The sequence below is a fragment of the Lipotes vexillifer genome, unplaced genomic scaffold (genome assembly GCF_000442215.2).
Source record: "Lipotes vexillifer unplaced genomic scaffold, Lipotes_vexillifer_v1.1 scaffold2648, whole genome shotgun sequence".
NCBI classification, from domain to species: domain Eukaryota; kingdom Metazoa; phylum Chordata; class Mammalia; order Artiodactyla; family Lipotidae; genus Lipotes; species Lipotes vexillifer.
The window spans coordinates 264,619-282,402 of NW_006793424.1; the positions used below are offsets into that span (position 1 = coordinate 264,619).

General features: G+C 36.6%; 1 protein-coding gene across 1 annotated transcript in view; it reads left to right on the forward strand.

The window, feature by feature from the left end:
- The window catches only part of RNF17 (ring finger protein 17), a 110,123-nt gene that overhangs the window by 84,583 nt on the left and 7,756 nt on the right, over nucleotides 1-17,784 (forward strand). Inside the window, exons 24-30 of the mRNA XM_007466345.1 lie at nucleotides 741-856; nucleotides 2,498-2,787; nucleotides 4,086-4,249; nucleotides 11,968-12,087; nucleotides 13,013-13,093; nucleotides 15,099-15,224; nucleotides 16,369-16,425. Coding sequence (XP_007466407.1) covers nucleotides 741-856; nucleotides 2,498-2,787; nucleotides 4,086-4,249; nucleotides 11,968-12,087; nucleotides 13,013-13,093; nucleotides 15,099-15,224; nucleotides 16,369-16,425 — 954 coding nt within the window. The remainder of the gene's footprint in view (nucleotides 1-740; nucleotides 857-2,497; nucleotides 2,788-4,085; nucleotides 4,250-11,967; nucleotides 12,088-13,012; nucleotides 13,094-15,098; nucleotides 15,225-16,368; nucleotides 16,426-17,784) is intronic.

The window sequence follows — 17,784 nt, forward strand, 5'->3', positions numbered from 1 at the left end:
AGAAGGTATGTATGCTAGAGTGCAGTTCTGAAGCCTTTGATATTCTTTACAAATTGGTAGTTAGGCTTCTAGTGAAATCATATTAGCTGTACATCATAAAAGGTGTTTGTATGAGTGCCGATTTGAGAAGAGGATATATATGTAGGACATGTCCTTTCAGAACACTAAGAAATATTCCTTGTGTCCTTAACTTTTTTCTAATTTGATACATTTTATTGCATTAATGATTAGAATTTTCTTGTAAGTAATTCTTTCCATGTTAATTTTTTCTTTGTGTACTTTCCCCATTTTTATAATTCCATATAAAACAGAATATATGTTTTGTAGTTCTTTCTTTGGCTTTTCACAGCAGAAGAAAGGCACACCTGGGAAAATATATTTTAGTTCTATAATTACAAAGAATTCAGGAGAATAGAGAACTTGTAATTGAGGATGTTTTCCTCCCTCCCCAGTCTGGGATGGAAAACAAAGTTTTCAGTCGTCCTTTTTTCTCCTCCACTTGGTATTGTTCACCGGGACAGTGAAGTCTTCCTGATGGACTTCACAAAACAACTGTCTTTGTCTGTTGACTGTCTTCCATGCCGTTTTCTCTCTGGTATGTTCTGATATCAAAATTACTTGGTTGGGAATTTTTCTTTCTGGCATGGAGAAATGTGGAGGGAACACCTGTGAAAAGTGTAATGTTTATATGAAGTTGCGTTTTTGTGTCTCATGTTTACTCTGCTCTTAAATCACTGCAGGAAAACGACACAACATGGCCATTACCTGTGAAAATTTTCTGCAGAGATAAAGAAGGAGAGTGTGTTGATGTCTCCAAATATTTGATTAAAAGGGGTTTGGCTTTGAGAGAAACGAGGTATAGACTGTTTTTTTAAAACATCATTTTGTCATGGAGGCTTCTTACTTGCCTGTGTAAATCTTCGTATCTGTGTGTGCTCAGACATGAATTGCCTCTTGTTTGCTCTTAAAAATGATTTATAACCTAATCCTGAGGAGCCAGCTTAGAAGTAAATTCATTCAGAATTGCTAAATGTTTAAATCCCTAGACATGTTTACTTTATACTTCCCCCTTTGCTCTGGCATTTATCAGTACGTTTTAAACTAAAGGAAAAGAGAATTACACAGTGGGTACCAGATCTGAACCCTTTGGCCTCATTTGCTTAAGCAGAAATGTTTAAGCTTTATGTTGGAAATTCCGGTAGGTATATTCCAAAATCTATTTGTGTGATATAGGTAGCAAGTGAGTAGAAATGGGTAGCCAAAAAAGTAATTGAACAATATTTACATGTAAAGATCCTTTCAGATACTAAGTTTGGGGTTTAAATACCTTTGGTCCAAGGGGAGAAGGATCAGGATGTCACTGTAACCCTAGTTTCCTCTTTATCTTTTCCTTCCAGAGGTAGAGGTATATTAGAATTGCAGATACATGTTCCAGGTGGTCACCTTCTACCATACATGGCCAGATCTCTTTTTTTATCTTAGATTATTATACCTTACCTTATTTGGATCAGGACCCCAGTCTTGATGAAATGGAAGGAGAATGAGAGATCAGAAATAATACGGAACCCGAGGTAGTTGGCCGGGTGTGGTAGATGCTGACTTCACTGCCTGGGCCTTGGCAGGCAGCCAGGCTCTGCATCTAGTCCTGCATTCACTGACTTCAGGCTAACACAGTTCCTCGCTGAAAGAAATGTTAAAGTGAAAAATGCTGGGCAAGTTTATATTAACTAACAATATCTGCCACTAATTTAATGTTCTTTTTTGGCACTAAAACTACTACCTCAAGGCTGGGAGTGATGAGGGAGCAGTGTTAGTTGAGGAATTATGCAGCTATTATCTTATCAGTGCTCATTTCCTTTTGAAAGAAAATACAGGAAAGGGGAAGAAACAAAAATCTGCCATCATTTTTCTAACATAAACAATGTTAATATTTCCTTCTAGGGTTTTTATAGGCATGTTTTTTTAATTGGAAGGGAATAACAGGAAGTAAAGCAATTATGAATGAATATAGCATGTTACTACCACTAACACTTAATATCTGAATAGTATGGAAAAACTGTATATTTTAAGGGACTCATTATCTTTGTATTATTTTATGAATGTTGATAACTTGCCACATGTATGATCTGTCTTTGGGCTAAAGTAGAATAAGCTTGAAGCTGTTTTATTTCCCAATAACATCTAGTTAAATTGTATGATACTTGGGATATACTTAATAGATTTTAAGAGAGAATAGCATGTAAATATGGGATAGTAATTTAATGCATTTAAGTGAAATTATATTGCTTTATTATCATCAAGCTCATGCATAATTTAAAATAATTTTCATTATAACTTAAAGTATGCTCATTTTTATGTAACAAATTAGACTAGGATATCCTAGACTAATTAGACTAAACTAATCCTTCAAGTATATTTGAAGGATTCTTTTTATATTGTTTTCCCGGAATTTTTTTATTTGCTCATGGTTAGATATATTCTTTTTTGCATGTTACAGAACTAATAAATTATATAACAGCCATTCATTATCCCAGAAGTCTCTGGAAATCCCACTGGTACAAGGAGAGTCAGTGGTTACTAAGTGTATTAAAATTAACTCTGACCCTGACAAAAAAGCTGCTGATATTCTCAGTGAACACGAGGTGTCTGAATTTAAGGAGAAAATTCTAGAACCAAGAACCACTGGATGCTATAAACCACCAGCTATTCCTAACCAGAAAGTATTTGAGGCAGTAGTCAGCTGCATTGGTGACGATGGAACTATATTTGTGGTACCTAAATTATCAGGTAAGATCTTTCACATTATGCAGTATTCTGTAAAAGTGGTCGCTTTTACTACTAGAGAATTTTAATTGGAAGGGAATATCTCTAGTAAAATACACATGGATTGAAGTTCCTTGGGCAGATATTTAACCTTTCTGAACCTCTTTTTCACTGAGTTGTTGTGAGGTTTGAATGAAATAATGCATGAAAAGTGCTTTGCACAGTGCCTAGCACATGAAAATCATTTATTGAGACATTGGGAATGGATAAACTTTGGGCCTAAGATAAGCATGGGGGGACAGGTTCCAGTTATACAAGTTTGGAGGCTCTCTAAGAAAAAAGAATACAAACGTTTATATTCGTTTAAAAGTGAGAAAAGAAGTCCCAACAAATGACTGGAGAGTCAGGGCCATTTGAGATTCAGGTCCTTCCTGAGATCTCTTTAGCTTATGTACTAATGCTTCCTTTCTACAACCTGAGTGTGTCCAGGACACTTGATGATTCACAGCAGCTCTAGCTTTCACGGGACTTAAGCTCCGTTAGCTTCATAGTAAGTCCACCTACGGATAGGGGTATGGGGACTACGAATTTGTTGAAATTTTTGTCTCATGTGTTGATCTGCTAAATACTGTTCTTTAATTTGAAAACCAGACTAAATCTGTGTAATTGGCTATTCTAGAAGTGAGCAGTGTTTCAGACCTGTAGCAACAGTACTTAATCCAGAAACTTTGCTTGACGTGTGTAAATAGTCATAGCTAGAACTGGTTGCCAGATGCCTTACTTCCAATCTCCTGCAATACTGATAATGTGGGCTAGCACTATTAAACCCAGTTTACAGAAGAACAGACTGAGGCTTATGCCCAGGAGCTCGCAACTAAAGTAGTAGAACTGTTATAGGAACTGACACCAGAGCTTGCCCTCTCTGGCATCAGTTATGGGCATATAAATTTACTGTGGAAATAATGAGCCAGTTAGCAGGAAGTAACAGTATTAGAATTTTAATATTATACCCGCAGCACTGTGCTGTATCTAAGCATCAAATAACAAAGAACTTTCAATGATTCTTGTACTTCCAAGATAATGCTTGCGTTTGTAACCATAGATCAGAATAATAATTTACATGTTGTTAGTAGTATGTTTTGAAACATATTGAAGCTATTGACTAAATTAGATTTTTATTAAAGCTCTGTTATGTGGGGACTGATTTTTAACTCCTTTTAATGTTATCTGAGTGATGAAGTTACTAAAGTTTGATGATGACTTCATTTGAAAATGGTAGGGAATTTTTCCTAAATGCTTTCTATTTTTAATAATTTCTTCAGAATTTGAACTAATAAAAATGATGAATGAAATTCAGAGTAATTTAAAATGCCTTGGTCTTTTGGAGCCTTATTTCTGGAGAAAGGGAGAAGCTTGTGCAGTAAGGGGATCAGATACCTTGTGGTATCGAGGCAAAGTAATGGAAGTCATTGGCGGCACTATCAGGGTGAGTCTGAAATTCTTTTGTGACTATTTTAAGGCTAAGTGCTATGACATTAAGAGGCCTTTCAAGTTCAGATACATGAAATTTTGATTAAAACATCTTTTAATGAGTTCATTCATGTAGGAGAATCACTTAGATGCATTATATATTTATTTGTAATAAGAATTCCTCTTTTTATTTTCAAGTATATTTATTAACCTGAATAACAAAAATATATTTCCAGATAGGAATTTTTACCACTGAAACTTTAATGGTACCACTTATTTGTAATTGGCAACCTTATTTCTGTGCATGGTGCTAAGTAAAACAACTTATTTTCCAGTATATTCTATATCTCCTTAGTAACTTTGTTTACGGGACCCCCTAATTTACCCTTTCACATTAGGGTTAATTTACCCTTTCCAGAATACTAAGAACAGTACTTGAGTTTCATCTAAAATCTTCAGAAAGAGCTGCATACAGTTGACCCTTGAACAGCACTAGGGCTGGGGAGCCGACACTCTGTGTAGCTGACCTGAGTATAATTTATATCATTCTTCCATGTCCACGGTTCTGTGTCGCGGATTCAATCAGCTGTCGATCGTGTAGTGCTGTAGTAGGTTTTTACTGAAAAAAATCCATGTGTAAGTGGACCCTCATAGTTTAAACCCGTGTTGTTCAAGGGTCAACTGTACTTTGAATATATGTGTATATAAAAATATAGATGGAAAATGCCTCCATTTACATGGTACTTAAAGTATAGCAATGAATCAAGAGACATTCAGCCTGTGAAGATTTTGGTTTTAGGTGGGGAGGGAAAATTAAGAAGAAAAGTCTTCTGTTAATACTTGCACAGGAGATTATTATCTCATTTGATGATGATACCTGACAATAACGTAGCACTTCAGGTTTCTAAGCTTTTTTCACATATGTGCGTTCGTATTTTCTTGTTTGTTTCCAACTATCATAGATGTAGATTACTATTCCCATTTTACCAGTAAGAAAATTGAAATTTATGTTCAGTGATGTGCCTGAGGTCAACATGTCAGTGGGTGGTGGTACTGGAATTCATATCTAAGCATCTGATTCCAAAATTTCTGAACTAAGCCTTGTGCTTTTTGTGCTGGAATACAGACTTTACAGGGTTTTTTTTTTTTCCTGGAAGGTATCTTTTATTTTTATTTTTTAAAATTTTTATTGCAGTATAGTTGATTTACAATGTTGTGTTAGCTTCAGGTATACAGCAAAGTGATTTAGTTATACATATACATTTATTTATTGTCATAGGTTTTTAAAAAAATTTTATTTATTTAATTTATTTATTTTTGGCTGTGTTGGGTGTTTGTTGCTGCACACGGGGTTTCTCTAGTTAGCCGCGAGTGGGGACTACTCTTTGTTGAGGTGTGCGGGCTTCTTACTGTGGTGGCTTCTCTTGTTGCAGAACACAGGCAGGCTCTGGGCGCGTGGGCTTCAGTAATTGCAGCACACGGGCTCAGTAGTTGTGGCTCGTGGGCTCTAGAGCACAGGCTCAGTAGTCGTAGCGCATGGGGCTTAGTTGCTCTACAGCATGTGGGATCTTCCCAGACCAGGGATTGAACCCATGTCCCCTGCGTTGGCAGGTGGGTTCTCAACCACTGCACCACCATGGAAGCCCTTCGCAGATTTTTTTTTTTTTTTTTTGCGGTACGCGGGCCTCTCACCGTCGTGGCCTCTCCCGTTGCAGAGCACAGGCTCCGGACGCACAAGCTCAGCAGCCATGGCTCACGGGCCCAACCGCTCCGTGGCATGTGGGATCTTCCTGGACTGGGGCATGAACCCGTGTCCCCCACATTGGCAGGCAGACTCTCAACCACTGCACCGCCAGGGAAGCCCCTTCATATGTTTTTAATAGAAGTAAGATGGTTTCAAATTTTGGATTACTATTTAGGTATATGGATACTCAACAGATTCATGTGTTTATATGCAAATGAGTCTATTTTCACATACATTTGAATTGTTCAGATAACTTTTTTAATCTAAAAGTAAATTGAAATGCAATTTTCATTAATTTATTAAATTCATAATCTTTATATAGGATCCAAATAAGATAGTGGTGAACTATATTTTTTTCATACTTTCTAATACCTCTTTTTTAAATTTGAGAGTATTTTGATATTTTAATCATTTTTAATTTTTTTCCTATGCATTTCAAGTATACACAATAAATTTTTCATTCCTTAACCTGATATCTTTCAAGGTTATCCTGTGATCCACATTAAGAAATAGACATTACATGTAATTGTACTTACCCTAACTACCTGTAATGTACTCTGATAATTTTTATTCAGTTCTGTTTCATTTTTTTAATGCTGACTGCCAAGACAGCCCAATTAAAGTGATATGTTAATTTCATTAAATTGGAGTAACAGAAGTAACTTACTGACATTCCTTATTCTTGAAACAATTTAGAAACTGAATTATCAAAATTAAAGCATTTTTAAAAATGGACTGTTGAGGACTTCTAGTTTCTGGTTCCACGTTTAAGAAGCTTTGAAGTTGCCACACCACCCTAACAGCAAGTAAAAAGCTGAACAAACTGAAAAATCTATAACTCTTCTTGTATCTGTAAGAGAGGGGGAGTACAAAGGGCAAACCACTGACCCAACAGTTAGAGAGTCAGGTGAATATAGGGAGTCACAGCTTATGGGAGCAGAGACTGACGACCAGAACGCTAATGGAAGAATTGCTGGAAATTTTTTTTTTTTTTTTTTTTGGCCGCACCACATGGCTTGTGGGATCTTAGTTCCGCAACCAGGGTTGAACCCGGGCCCTCTGCAGTGAGAGCCTAGAGTCTTAACCATTGGACTGCCAGGGAATTCCCAAGAATTGCTGGAATTCAGTGTGGGCAACTCTGAGAGGCAAAAACTCCAGGGAACCCAGTCATCAGAAGGTTCCACACGGTTCTATGAGATTTATCTCCAAGAGCTTGACCAGTTTCTCACATAAATATCAGAGATGCTTCCAGCAGGGGAAGGAGAAAAGGAACCATTTTGAAATATGCTAGAGCATTCTGTTTTTCTTAATAAGGCCTGCACTCAGGAGACAGTAGTTAAGCAGGGCCTAAGCATCTGGAGTATTATCAGAGCCTAATCAACCTGGGGGAAAGGAAATTACCCAATTCCAGTTAACTCTAGCTTTCCACATTGGAAAAAGACCCAACTCCAGCTCACTATATCATCCTTTCCCACTTTAGGGAGTAGAGCAAAAAACTGAGAAACACTTGTGAAGTTCACAGTCTGAAAGCATAGTCTCAGTGAAAGACTGAGACGTAATCATAAGACTAGAACATTTCCCCTCCCGCCACACCTTCCTACCACGTTACTGAAGGCCCATTTATAGCAGTTCCTTTTACACAGTACATGTCTGGCTATCAAGAAAAAATACAAAACAGTATGATATTGGCATAAAAAAAAGATGCATAGATCAGTGGAATAGAATAGCCTAGAAATAAACCTACGCACATGTGAACAATTAATTTATGACAAAGCCAAGAATATACAATGGGGATAGGACAGTCTCTTCAATAAATGGTGTTGGGAAAACTGGACAGCCACATGCAAAAGACTGAAACTAGACCACTATCTTAAACAGTACACAAAAATTAACTCAAAATAGATTATAGGGTTTCCCTGGTGGCACAGTGGTTGAGAGTCCACCTGCCAATGCAGGGGACACGGGTTCGTGCCCCGGTCCGGGAAGATCCCACATGCCACGGAGCGGCTAGGTCCATGAGCCATGGCCGCTGAGCCTGCGCGTCCAGAGCCTGTGCTCCGCAACGGGAGAGGCCACAACAGTGAGAGGCCCGTGTACCACAAAAAGAAAAAGAGTAGCTGTAATGATTTCAGAACAGACTCAAAGCAAGGAAGGTTATCAAGGAAAAAGGGCATTACATAATGAAAAAGGGTCAGTTTTCCAAGAAGACATAAAATTCTGAATGTCTTAATAAATTCTTAATATGGCCCTAAGAACAGAGAGTCAAACTACATGAGGCAAAAACTAGTAGAACTGCAAGGAGAAATAGGTGTATCCACTATCATAGTTGGAGACTTCAACATTCCCCCCCCCCCCCCCCCCCCAGAAATGGACAGATCCAACTGGCAGAAAAGAAAATCAGACATAACTGAATTCAAAAACAACATCATCAACTGCATATAATTAGCATCTATAGAATTATTCTTCCAACAACAGCAAGATACACATTGTTAAGCTCACATGGAATTTTCACCAAGATAGACTATATTCTGGGCCGTAAAACACACCTTAAATTTAAAAGAATAGGAATGAGTGTTTGCTCTCAGACCACAGTAGAGTTAAACTAGAAATCAGTAAGAGAAAGACAGCTGGAAAATCCCAAAATGCATGGAGATTTAACAGCAAACTTCCAAATAACACATGGGTCAAAGAGGAAATCTCAAGAGAAATACTAAAATATTTTGAACTAAATGAAAATGAAAACAACTTACAAAATTTTTGAGATGCAGCTAAAGCAGTTTTGAGGGGAAAATTCATTGCATTGAATGCATATATTATAAAAGAAGGAAAGTCTAAAATCAGTTATCTATGTTTCTACCTTAGAAAATTAGAAAAAGAAAAAAAAAGCCAAAGTAAGCAGAAGAAATAATAAGAGCTTCTGACCAGGTAGAGCTTAAATCTGTGAATCCCTGAAAACAGGAATTCAAGGAAAAAAAATTAATGAGATTTAAAGCTGGTTCATTGAAAAGTTTGATAAAATCGATAACCCTCTAGCCCGGCTAGCCAAGAAAAAAAAAAGAAAAAGGACGCAAATTACTAATATCAGAAATAAAAGGGATATCAGTACAGATTTAATGAACATTGAAAGATAAAGGAATACTGTGAACAAGTATGCCCACACACTGGATAACCTAGATGGACTAGACCGTGTACCGCTTAAAAAAAAAAAAAAAAAAATGCAAGAGACTCATCAAAAAACTCTTGGAACTAGTAAACAATTACAGGAAGATTGCAGAATATAAGGTTAATATACATAACTCAATTTCTTTCTCATATACTAGCAGTGAACAGATGAAATTTGAAATAAAAAACACAATACCATTTTACGTTAGCACCCCCAAAACAAAATACTTAGGTATAAATCTAACAAAATATATACAAAGATATATAAGAGGAAAACTGCAGAACTCTGATGAACAAAATCAAAGAACAAAATTAATGGAGCAACACTCTGTTCTTGGATAGGAAGACTCGATGTCAAGATGTCCGGTCTTTTCAACTGTATTTATGGATTCAGTGCAATCCTAGTCAGAATTCCAGCAGGTTATTTTGTGGATATCAGCAAACTTTATTCTTAAGTTTATATGGAGAGACAAGAGTCGGGATAGACAACACAATATTGAAGGAGAAGGAACAAAGTTAAAGGACTGGCAACACTAGGCTTCAAGACTTAGTATAAAGTTGATCGAGACAGTGTGGTATTGGCAAAGCAAAATACAAATAGATCAATGGAATAGACTAGAGAACACAGAAATAAACCCACATAAATATAGTCAGTGATCTTTGACAAAGGAGCAATGGCGATGCAACTGAGCAAAGATAGTCTTCTCAGCAAATGGTGCTGGAACAATGGAACATCCACATGCAAAAAAATCTAGACACAGATTTTATACCTTCCATAAAAATTATCTCTAAATGGACTAAAGACCTAAATGTAAAACATAAAACTGTAAGACTCCTAGAAAGACAACATAGAAACGTAGATGACCTTTAGTATGGCAATGACTTTTTAGATACAGCACCAAAGACATGACCCATGAAAGAAATAAGGTACAAGCTGGACTTCATTAAAATTAAAAACTTCTCCTCTGCAAAAGACAATGTCAGGATAATGAGAAAACAAGCTAAACACTGGGAGAAAATACTTGCAAAATATACATCTGATAAAGGACTGTTATCCAAAATATACAAAGAACTCTTAAAATTTAACAGTAAGGAAACAAGCCAATTTAAAAAATGGACCACAGACCTTAACAGATACCTCACCAAAGGAGACATACAGATGGCAAATAAGGATATGAAAAGAAGTTCCACATCATATGTCACCAGGGAAATGCAAGTTAATACAAGATAGCACTACACATATGCTAGAATGGCCAAAATTTGGAACACTGACGACACCAAATGCTGGTGAGGATATGGAGCAACTGAAACCCTCCACTGCTGGTGGGAGTGCACAGTGGTACATCTACTTTGGCAGACAGTTTGGCGGTTTCTCAACAACTAAATCTACTCTTAACATATGATCCAGCAGTTGCAACACTCCTTGGTATTGTTGACCTGAAATCAGCAGACTGCCAGATACTTCTCCAGCAAAGTTGGGTTTATTCAGGATCAGCAGAGAATTACAATTCAGGGTCTGCAGGAACGTGCAAGTTCCTGCAAAGCAAGGAAAGGAGAACACGTTTATAGAGAAGAAAAGGAAGTGGGTATGTCTCTAGTAAACAAAGAGTCCGTGGCTTTTCATTGGCTGAGTCCTTCCCAGGAAAGAAGAGTCTGGATTCCTCCTGTTGGGCTCTGCTATCATCAAAGGACATGGAGCTCCCCTTTCTGATCTCCCAAGTCTGTTTAATTGAGGTTTCTGTTTATTAAATGTTTACAGTATTTACCCAAAGGAGTTGAAAACGTCCACACAAAAACCTGTTTATAGGAGCTTTATTCATAATTGCCAAACTTGGAGGCACCCAAGATGTCCTTCAGTAGGTGAACTGCATTCATACAATGGAATATTATTCAGTGCTAAAAAGAAATGAGCTATCAAGCCATGAAAAACCATGGATGAACCTTAAATGCATATCACTAAGTGAAAGCAAGTCTGAAAAGGCTACATATACTGTATGACTCCAACTATATGACCTTCTAGAAAATGCAAAATATGGAGATAGTAAAAAGATGAGTGTTTGCCAGGGGTTGCGGGGAGGGAGGACAGAGGATTTTTAGGGCAATGGAAACACCCTTTGTTTTCACAGAGCGTGTTTATACATTTGTCAGTCCCATAGGGTGTACATCACCAAGTGAACCCTAACGTAATCTATATGGACCTTGATTTTGACGTATCCATGTAGGTTCATGATTATAACAAATTACCACTGTGGTGCAGGATGTTATAGTGAGGGAGGCTGGGGTGTGAGGGAAATCTCTGTACCTTTCTCTAAATTTTGCTGTGAACCCAAAATTCTTTAAAACATGAAGTCTTTAGAAAGTTTTTTACAAAATTTGAGGAACATTGGATGACTTAAAAACAAGGTTCTTTCTCATAGGACTTCTCAGAACCTTTATTATGCAATGTGATTCTCCAGGAAGGAAACATTACGTGCAGAGTTTCCCAAACTGTGAAACTGAGGAATACTGAGAATTTGAGAAATGTTCTTTTATTAAATGGAAATCAGGACTTCTAAAATACTTGGAAAAACAAAAGAAAAATTTTTAACACCCTCCAAAAAATTGATTATTCTCAAGAAAAGAAAAAGCTTTTGTTCATTTGTTAAGAAAACTCTCATCTATGGGATGAGAAAATACAGTATTACTTTTTTTCTAGAGATTTTTTAAATCCAGATTTATATCTCCTTCTAGGATGTCTTTTTTTTTTTATTCTCTTTAATACCAGGGAGTCCTTTCTGTCCCCTAGTTTTTAGTAGTAAGTTTTAATTATGAACTTTGTCCTGTTTCAGGTACAATATTTAGATCACGGATTCACTGAGAAGATTCCACAGTGTCATCTTTACCCTATTTTGCTGTATCCTGATACACCCCAACTTTGTATTCCTTGTCAGCTCTATAATACCATACCTGTGAGTAAACAGGGATTTTTAGGATGATTAATTTTAAAATACTGTCTTTATTAACAGTAGTTTTCTAGAAATCAGAATATAAGATGAAATCCCTTTCAGTGCAACAAAAATAATATTTAGAAATAAGCTTACAAGGATGGCTAAAGGGCCTTTATGAAGAAAATGACAAAATTATACTGAAGGATATAAAAATATCTGAATAAATTAAGAGAGATAATCTTCATAGATGGGAATTTTGTTTGCAATTGTTAATTTTTAGTTACGGTTCAAATAAAATTTCAAGAAATTTGAAGCTGGATCAGAGAAGGGATCAGAGAAGGGATCTTGCTATATAACAAATTAAGCTTAAAATTTAGTGGTCTAAATCGACAATAAGCTTTTTAAAAATTTCATACAGTTTCTGTGGCTCAGGCATTGGGAACAGCTTAGCTGGGTGTTTTGGCTCATGGTCCCAAGATGTGCACCAGAAATGCAATAACCCAAAGGACTGACTGGGCTGAAGAACCCGCTTCCAGATGCTCACTCACAGGGCGCTGGCAGGAAGCTGGGGCTCCTCGTGGGCTTTTGGCAGGAGGCCCCAATTTCCTGGCCAAGTGAACCTCTTAACACATAAGACGTAATAGTCACAGCTCCTTAATAAATACACATTGTAGTCAGTATACAAGCACTGCTTTGGCATATTAGCCTCTTTTAAAAGTTTTATGATGCTTTGTTTTTAGTGCTTTAAGAGAGTAACATGGGGGGAAGCTGAGACAAATTATTAGTTTCTTAAGATTTTTATCATATACCCATGATATTCTCTGAAAGCTGCCTATATATTTTGTCCTTCTCTCTAGTGTTATCTGTTTATGGCTACTTTTGTGCATCTTCATGTACTTCCTGCTTTTATTTTGTGAAAGAATCTGAGTTTATTAATCCCAAATAGGTCGGGAATGTCTGGCAACCAGATGCAGTGGAACTCCTTCAGGAACTGCTTTCAAAGAGAGAGGTGGAAGTTCACATTATGGTAATTTGTATTTAAAGCATATATCATTGGGACTTCCCTGGGAATCCAGTCGTTAAGACTTTGCCTTCTGATGCAGGGGCTGTGGGTTTGATCCCTGGTCGGGGAGCTAGGATCCCACGTGCCTCTCGGCCAAGGGACTAAAAAACAGAAGCAATATTGTAACAAATTCAATAAAGACTTTAAAAATGGTTCACATCAAAAAATCTTTAAAAAACCAACTTCAAAAAAAAATTAAAAATAAAGCATATATCATTGATTTAGTTTATTTGCCATAAAGTGTTACAGGTAATATAATTTGAGGGATTTTTTTATGAACTATGTTCCTATGTGATTATCAGTTACTCGTTAACATAAAAGAAGTTACCACTTTGGTTCCTAGGCTCATTTTAAATAAACCTAATTTTGAGCAAGTTCCTGAGAACTTCCGTAAGCAAGTAATTTGGAAGATTCCTTATTAACAACTTACTTTGACACGAGGAGAGTACTAAGGAAGTAGAGGTGTTTATAAACACACATGGTAGTTTTCAGGATGGTGCTGTGTGTGTAGCACTGTGTTAGGTGCAGGTAATTCCCGTCCTCAAGGGCCCTGTCTAGTTAGTGAAACAGTGAGACACAAGACAAAACCCTAAAGACTTTATACCACAACTTGCTGAGAGCCAGGTGGGTGGCTGGTAAAAAAGAGTGAATGTAATAGGAATGTACAGACGCACTTAAATAAGAAAGTGGAGAAGCCTCTCTGGTTATTCACAGCCTCTGTGGACAGTCACGGAAGTCCTGCAGAGATGGGAACTGTTCAGGTTAACCAGGTGGCTTTCTTTGCTGCTTAGCTTAGCCTAGGAAAACAGTGTGGCATATACCAAGGTACTGGATTTCTCAGAAACCATGCCTGTGCCTGCCCTTGCAGCCCTGCTGCCGTAGCGGACCTTCCCCAGAAGTGTTCCTCCTACCATACGTGCTCATGGCACGGACCCGGTGCCTCTTACCTGCTGGGCTCTGTCCTGGGCCTGCAGGCGCAGCAAGAGCCAAATAGAAGCTCCTGCCTCCGTTGAGCTTCCATTTTAGTGATGGGAAGTAAAATGAAAAAAATATATGTATAAGATATGTTAAATAGTAGTGCTGGCTAGAAAAATGAATTAGGAAAGGCTGATAGGGAGAGGTAGGCGGGGGAGGAGATAACATTTTAAATACAGTGATCAGAGAAGACATCCCTAAAAAGATAAACCGAGTGGTGAGAGGACACACCACGCAGTTACCAGATCAGTGCAGAGAGCTGCAGGGCAGGAGACGCCTGGAGTGTCCAAGGAGCAGACGGACAGACGGAGGTGGGAGGCCACCTGTGAGAGGTGCAGTTGTCGCTGCGCGGAGGTGGATGTGATCTGACCTCACAATCTACTGTTTTCACTTTGCACTGGTGAAAACTGGACTGTAGAAAAAGGTAGAAGCAGGAGATCAGCTGGAAGGTGATTACACTTAACTCAGCAGAGACATGAGTTTGGACTAAGGTGGTACCGAGTGGAAACAGCAAGGAACGATCAGCTTATCAGTCATGTGCATTTTGGTACCTAATGTTTGTAAATGGACCCACGGGTTTTAAAGCCACTATATGACTCCTAGACTGTTGTTAATTTTTTCTGATTCCTGCCATTTTTGGATTTTTAAATTTCATTTCTTTACCCCTGAGCATACTTTTTCTTTCTCCTTCTACTTAGTATAAATTATTAGTATTATCTAAAGATGATGTATAGCAAATTGTTTTCTTCACATAACTAGAAAACTCTCTACCTTATGGACATGTAAATATAGTTTATTAAAACCAGAGTAGTAGCATTATTGCCTCATTATCTGCCAAAATACCAGGAAGAAAATTTTACAAAACGAGTCACTAGTCAAACTAGTAATACTGTGATTGTCAGAAATCTAATTTCATTTTTGCCAACTGTGAAATTTTAATCTTCAAGCAGACTTTATTTTTATAGTAATAATCTCCTTTATTGAACTTAAATAGGAATTACCAGAAAATCCATGGGAGAAATTATCTGTTCATCTCTATTTTGATGGAATGTCACTTTCTTATTTTATGGCACACCATAAGTATTGTACTTTTGAACATTCTGAGGAAATATTGAAGGAAGTAAGTGAACTATTTTTCTATAAAAATCTAAACTATAGAAAAAGAAACTGTGGTTAAGATGTCATATTTTGTCTTATGCCTCAAGCTTTCCATATAGTTCTACATGCCTGATATGTTAAGAGGGTCTAGAGGATTTGTAAATTCTTTATTGAGAAAGCAATACCCTATATCATGCTTTATAAAGTCCTAAAAAAGACTTCAATTGCATTGAGTCACTCAGTTTTCTATATCTTCAAACCTAATGAGAAGCTCATATGTTCTCTAACATTGTTTGAATATAGATGTAAATTATAAAATCATAATGGAATTCACTGCCAGAAACGACTCTCTCCCAAGATAAAATGATTTTGCCTTATATTCAGTATTATAACATTTCCCCCAGTTTGCTTTCTTACAGGGAACTCAGAGCCAGATTTTAAGCTTAGCTTCAGTAAATAGCCCGTTCCAGTTGCCTGGTGCTTCTGTTTTTAATATTTTAAAAAACATAATTAGTCTGTTACAGATACGATTTCACATTGCAGGCTGCCACAAATACTTTATAGAAATAGGGTACTCATCATAAATAAGAATGTGAACATTTTATATAGCAAGATATTTTTAGACTTGAAGTTCACTTGTTAGGTTTTTGAATATTCATTTTAGTGATAGTACACAACCAAATAGTGGGTGTTCAGTTCAGTATAGGAAACTACTTTCTTCTCTCAAATAGGAAACTATGACATAACTTTGTGCATGCAATGCTTACAGCCAGTTGTTTCTTTTGAGCATAGAGGTGTGTGTGTGCACGTGCGCATGCGTGCCCCCCATGTGTTTGTGTAAAGGGTGTTTCATCTGTTAAACAGGTTTATAAAGATTACTTAGTCTCTCTGCCAGGTGTACTCTTCAGTGTGAACATTTAAAAGGAAAGGTAAGAGCTCCCACTCTTATTATAAACTAATGACAACTGACATGCTTTTAGCATAACTTTGAGGATCCTTGTTGCAATATTAAGATCACTCAGAACACTAAATTTTCCCAGAGTTAAGCTGAAATGAATCCAACAAGGTCATGCACAGTTTTTGTGGGATGAAATATGAAAGTGCCTTAAAACAATATTACATAGTTAAAGATAGTTTTATTCATTAATAATACTATATTATTTCAGAAACCAACAGATTACAATAAAAAGTATGATGAAGAGAGATGGGAAATAAGGTTTGAGGTAAGTTTCAATCCAAATATTTTGAAAATTTGGACACTTCATCAATACAGATAATCTGATACAAGATCAGGAAGGTAAGCATAACAGCTTTATTGAGATAATTTACATACCATAAAATTCAACTTTTTAAAGTGTACAAGTCAGTGGTTTTTAATAATATTCATAGAGTTGTGCAATCATCACAACTATCTAATTCCACATTTCATCTCAGAAAGAAGCTCCATACCAGCAGCAGTCACTTTCCATTTCCCCTTCCCCAGTTTCCTGGAAACTGTTTCTGTGAGTTTGTCTATTCTGGACGTTTCATATAAAGGGAATCATAGCCTTTGTTACTGGCTTCTTTCATTCAGCCTAATGTTTGCAGGGTTGAATCATGTTGTAGTATGTGTCCTTTTTATTGCTGAATAATATTCCATTATACAGATACACCACATTTTGTTTATCCATTCATCTGTTGATGGATACTTGGGTTGTTTTTACCTTTATGGATAGTGAATTAAAGCTACTATGAACGTTTGTGTACAGATTTTTAAGTGGATGTCTGTTTTCGGTTCTCTTGAGTATGGACCTAGGAGTGGCATTACTAAGTCATATGGTGACTGTGTTTACCATTTTAAGGAACTGTGAAACTGTTTTCCAAACCAGCGGCATCATTTTACTTTGGTACTAGGATTGTACAAGGTTCCACTTTTTCCATATCCTCACCAACACTTATCTTTTTTCCTAGCCATCTTAGGATAGGTGTGAAGATACAAGTCCCTTATCAGATATGATTTGCAAATATTTTCTCCCATTCTGTGGGTTGTCTTATCACTTTCTTGATGGTATCCTTTGAAACACCAGAGTTTTAAATTTTGATGGAGTCTAGTTTATCCTTTTTATCTTATTTTTTCTTTTGTCACTTTTGCTTTTTGGTGCAAGAAGTGTTTTCATAAGTAAAATTTTATCATTTAAAAAATTTTAAGTAGAATTTAATTCCTATAATTATGAAAATGACATGCTTGTTGTAAAGTGTTTTGTAACAAATCAGTAAAATTCAACAGTAGGTAGTCACTTCTTGCTGAAATCTAAGTGGTTCAAATATGTTTTGTTTTGCCACCAGTTTGGAAATGTTAAATAGTAATAAGTGAGTCTACAAATTTGAATATGATTGTTTTAGTATTTATCACCATATTCAAGTTTTTTTTAACTTACTAAAAGAAAAATCCCCTATATTTTTATATGTATATTTTAACAACTGCTAACTGCCTTGATCCTCTTTGGAATCATAACTTTTAATTACTTGTTATGCTTTTATAGAGCTTAAGAGAGAGCACACTTTTTCGTGATTTTTTTTTTTTTTTTTTTTTTTTTTTTTGG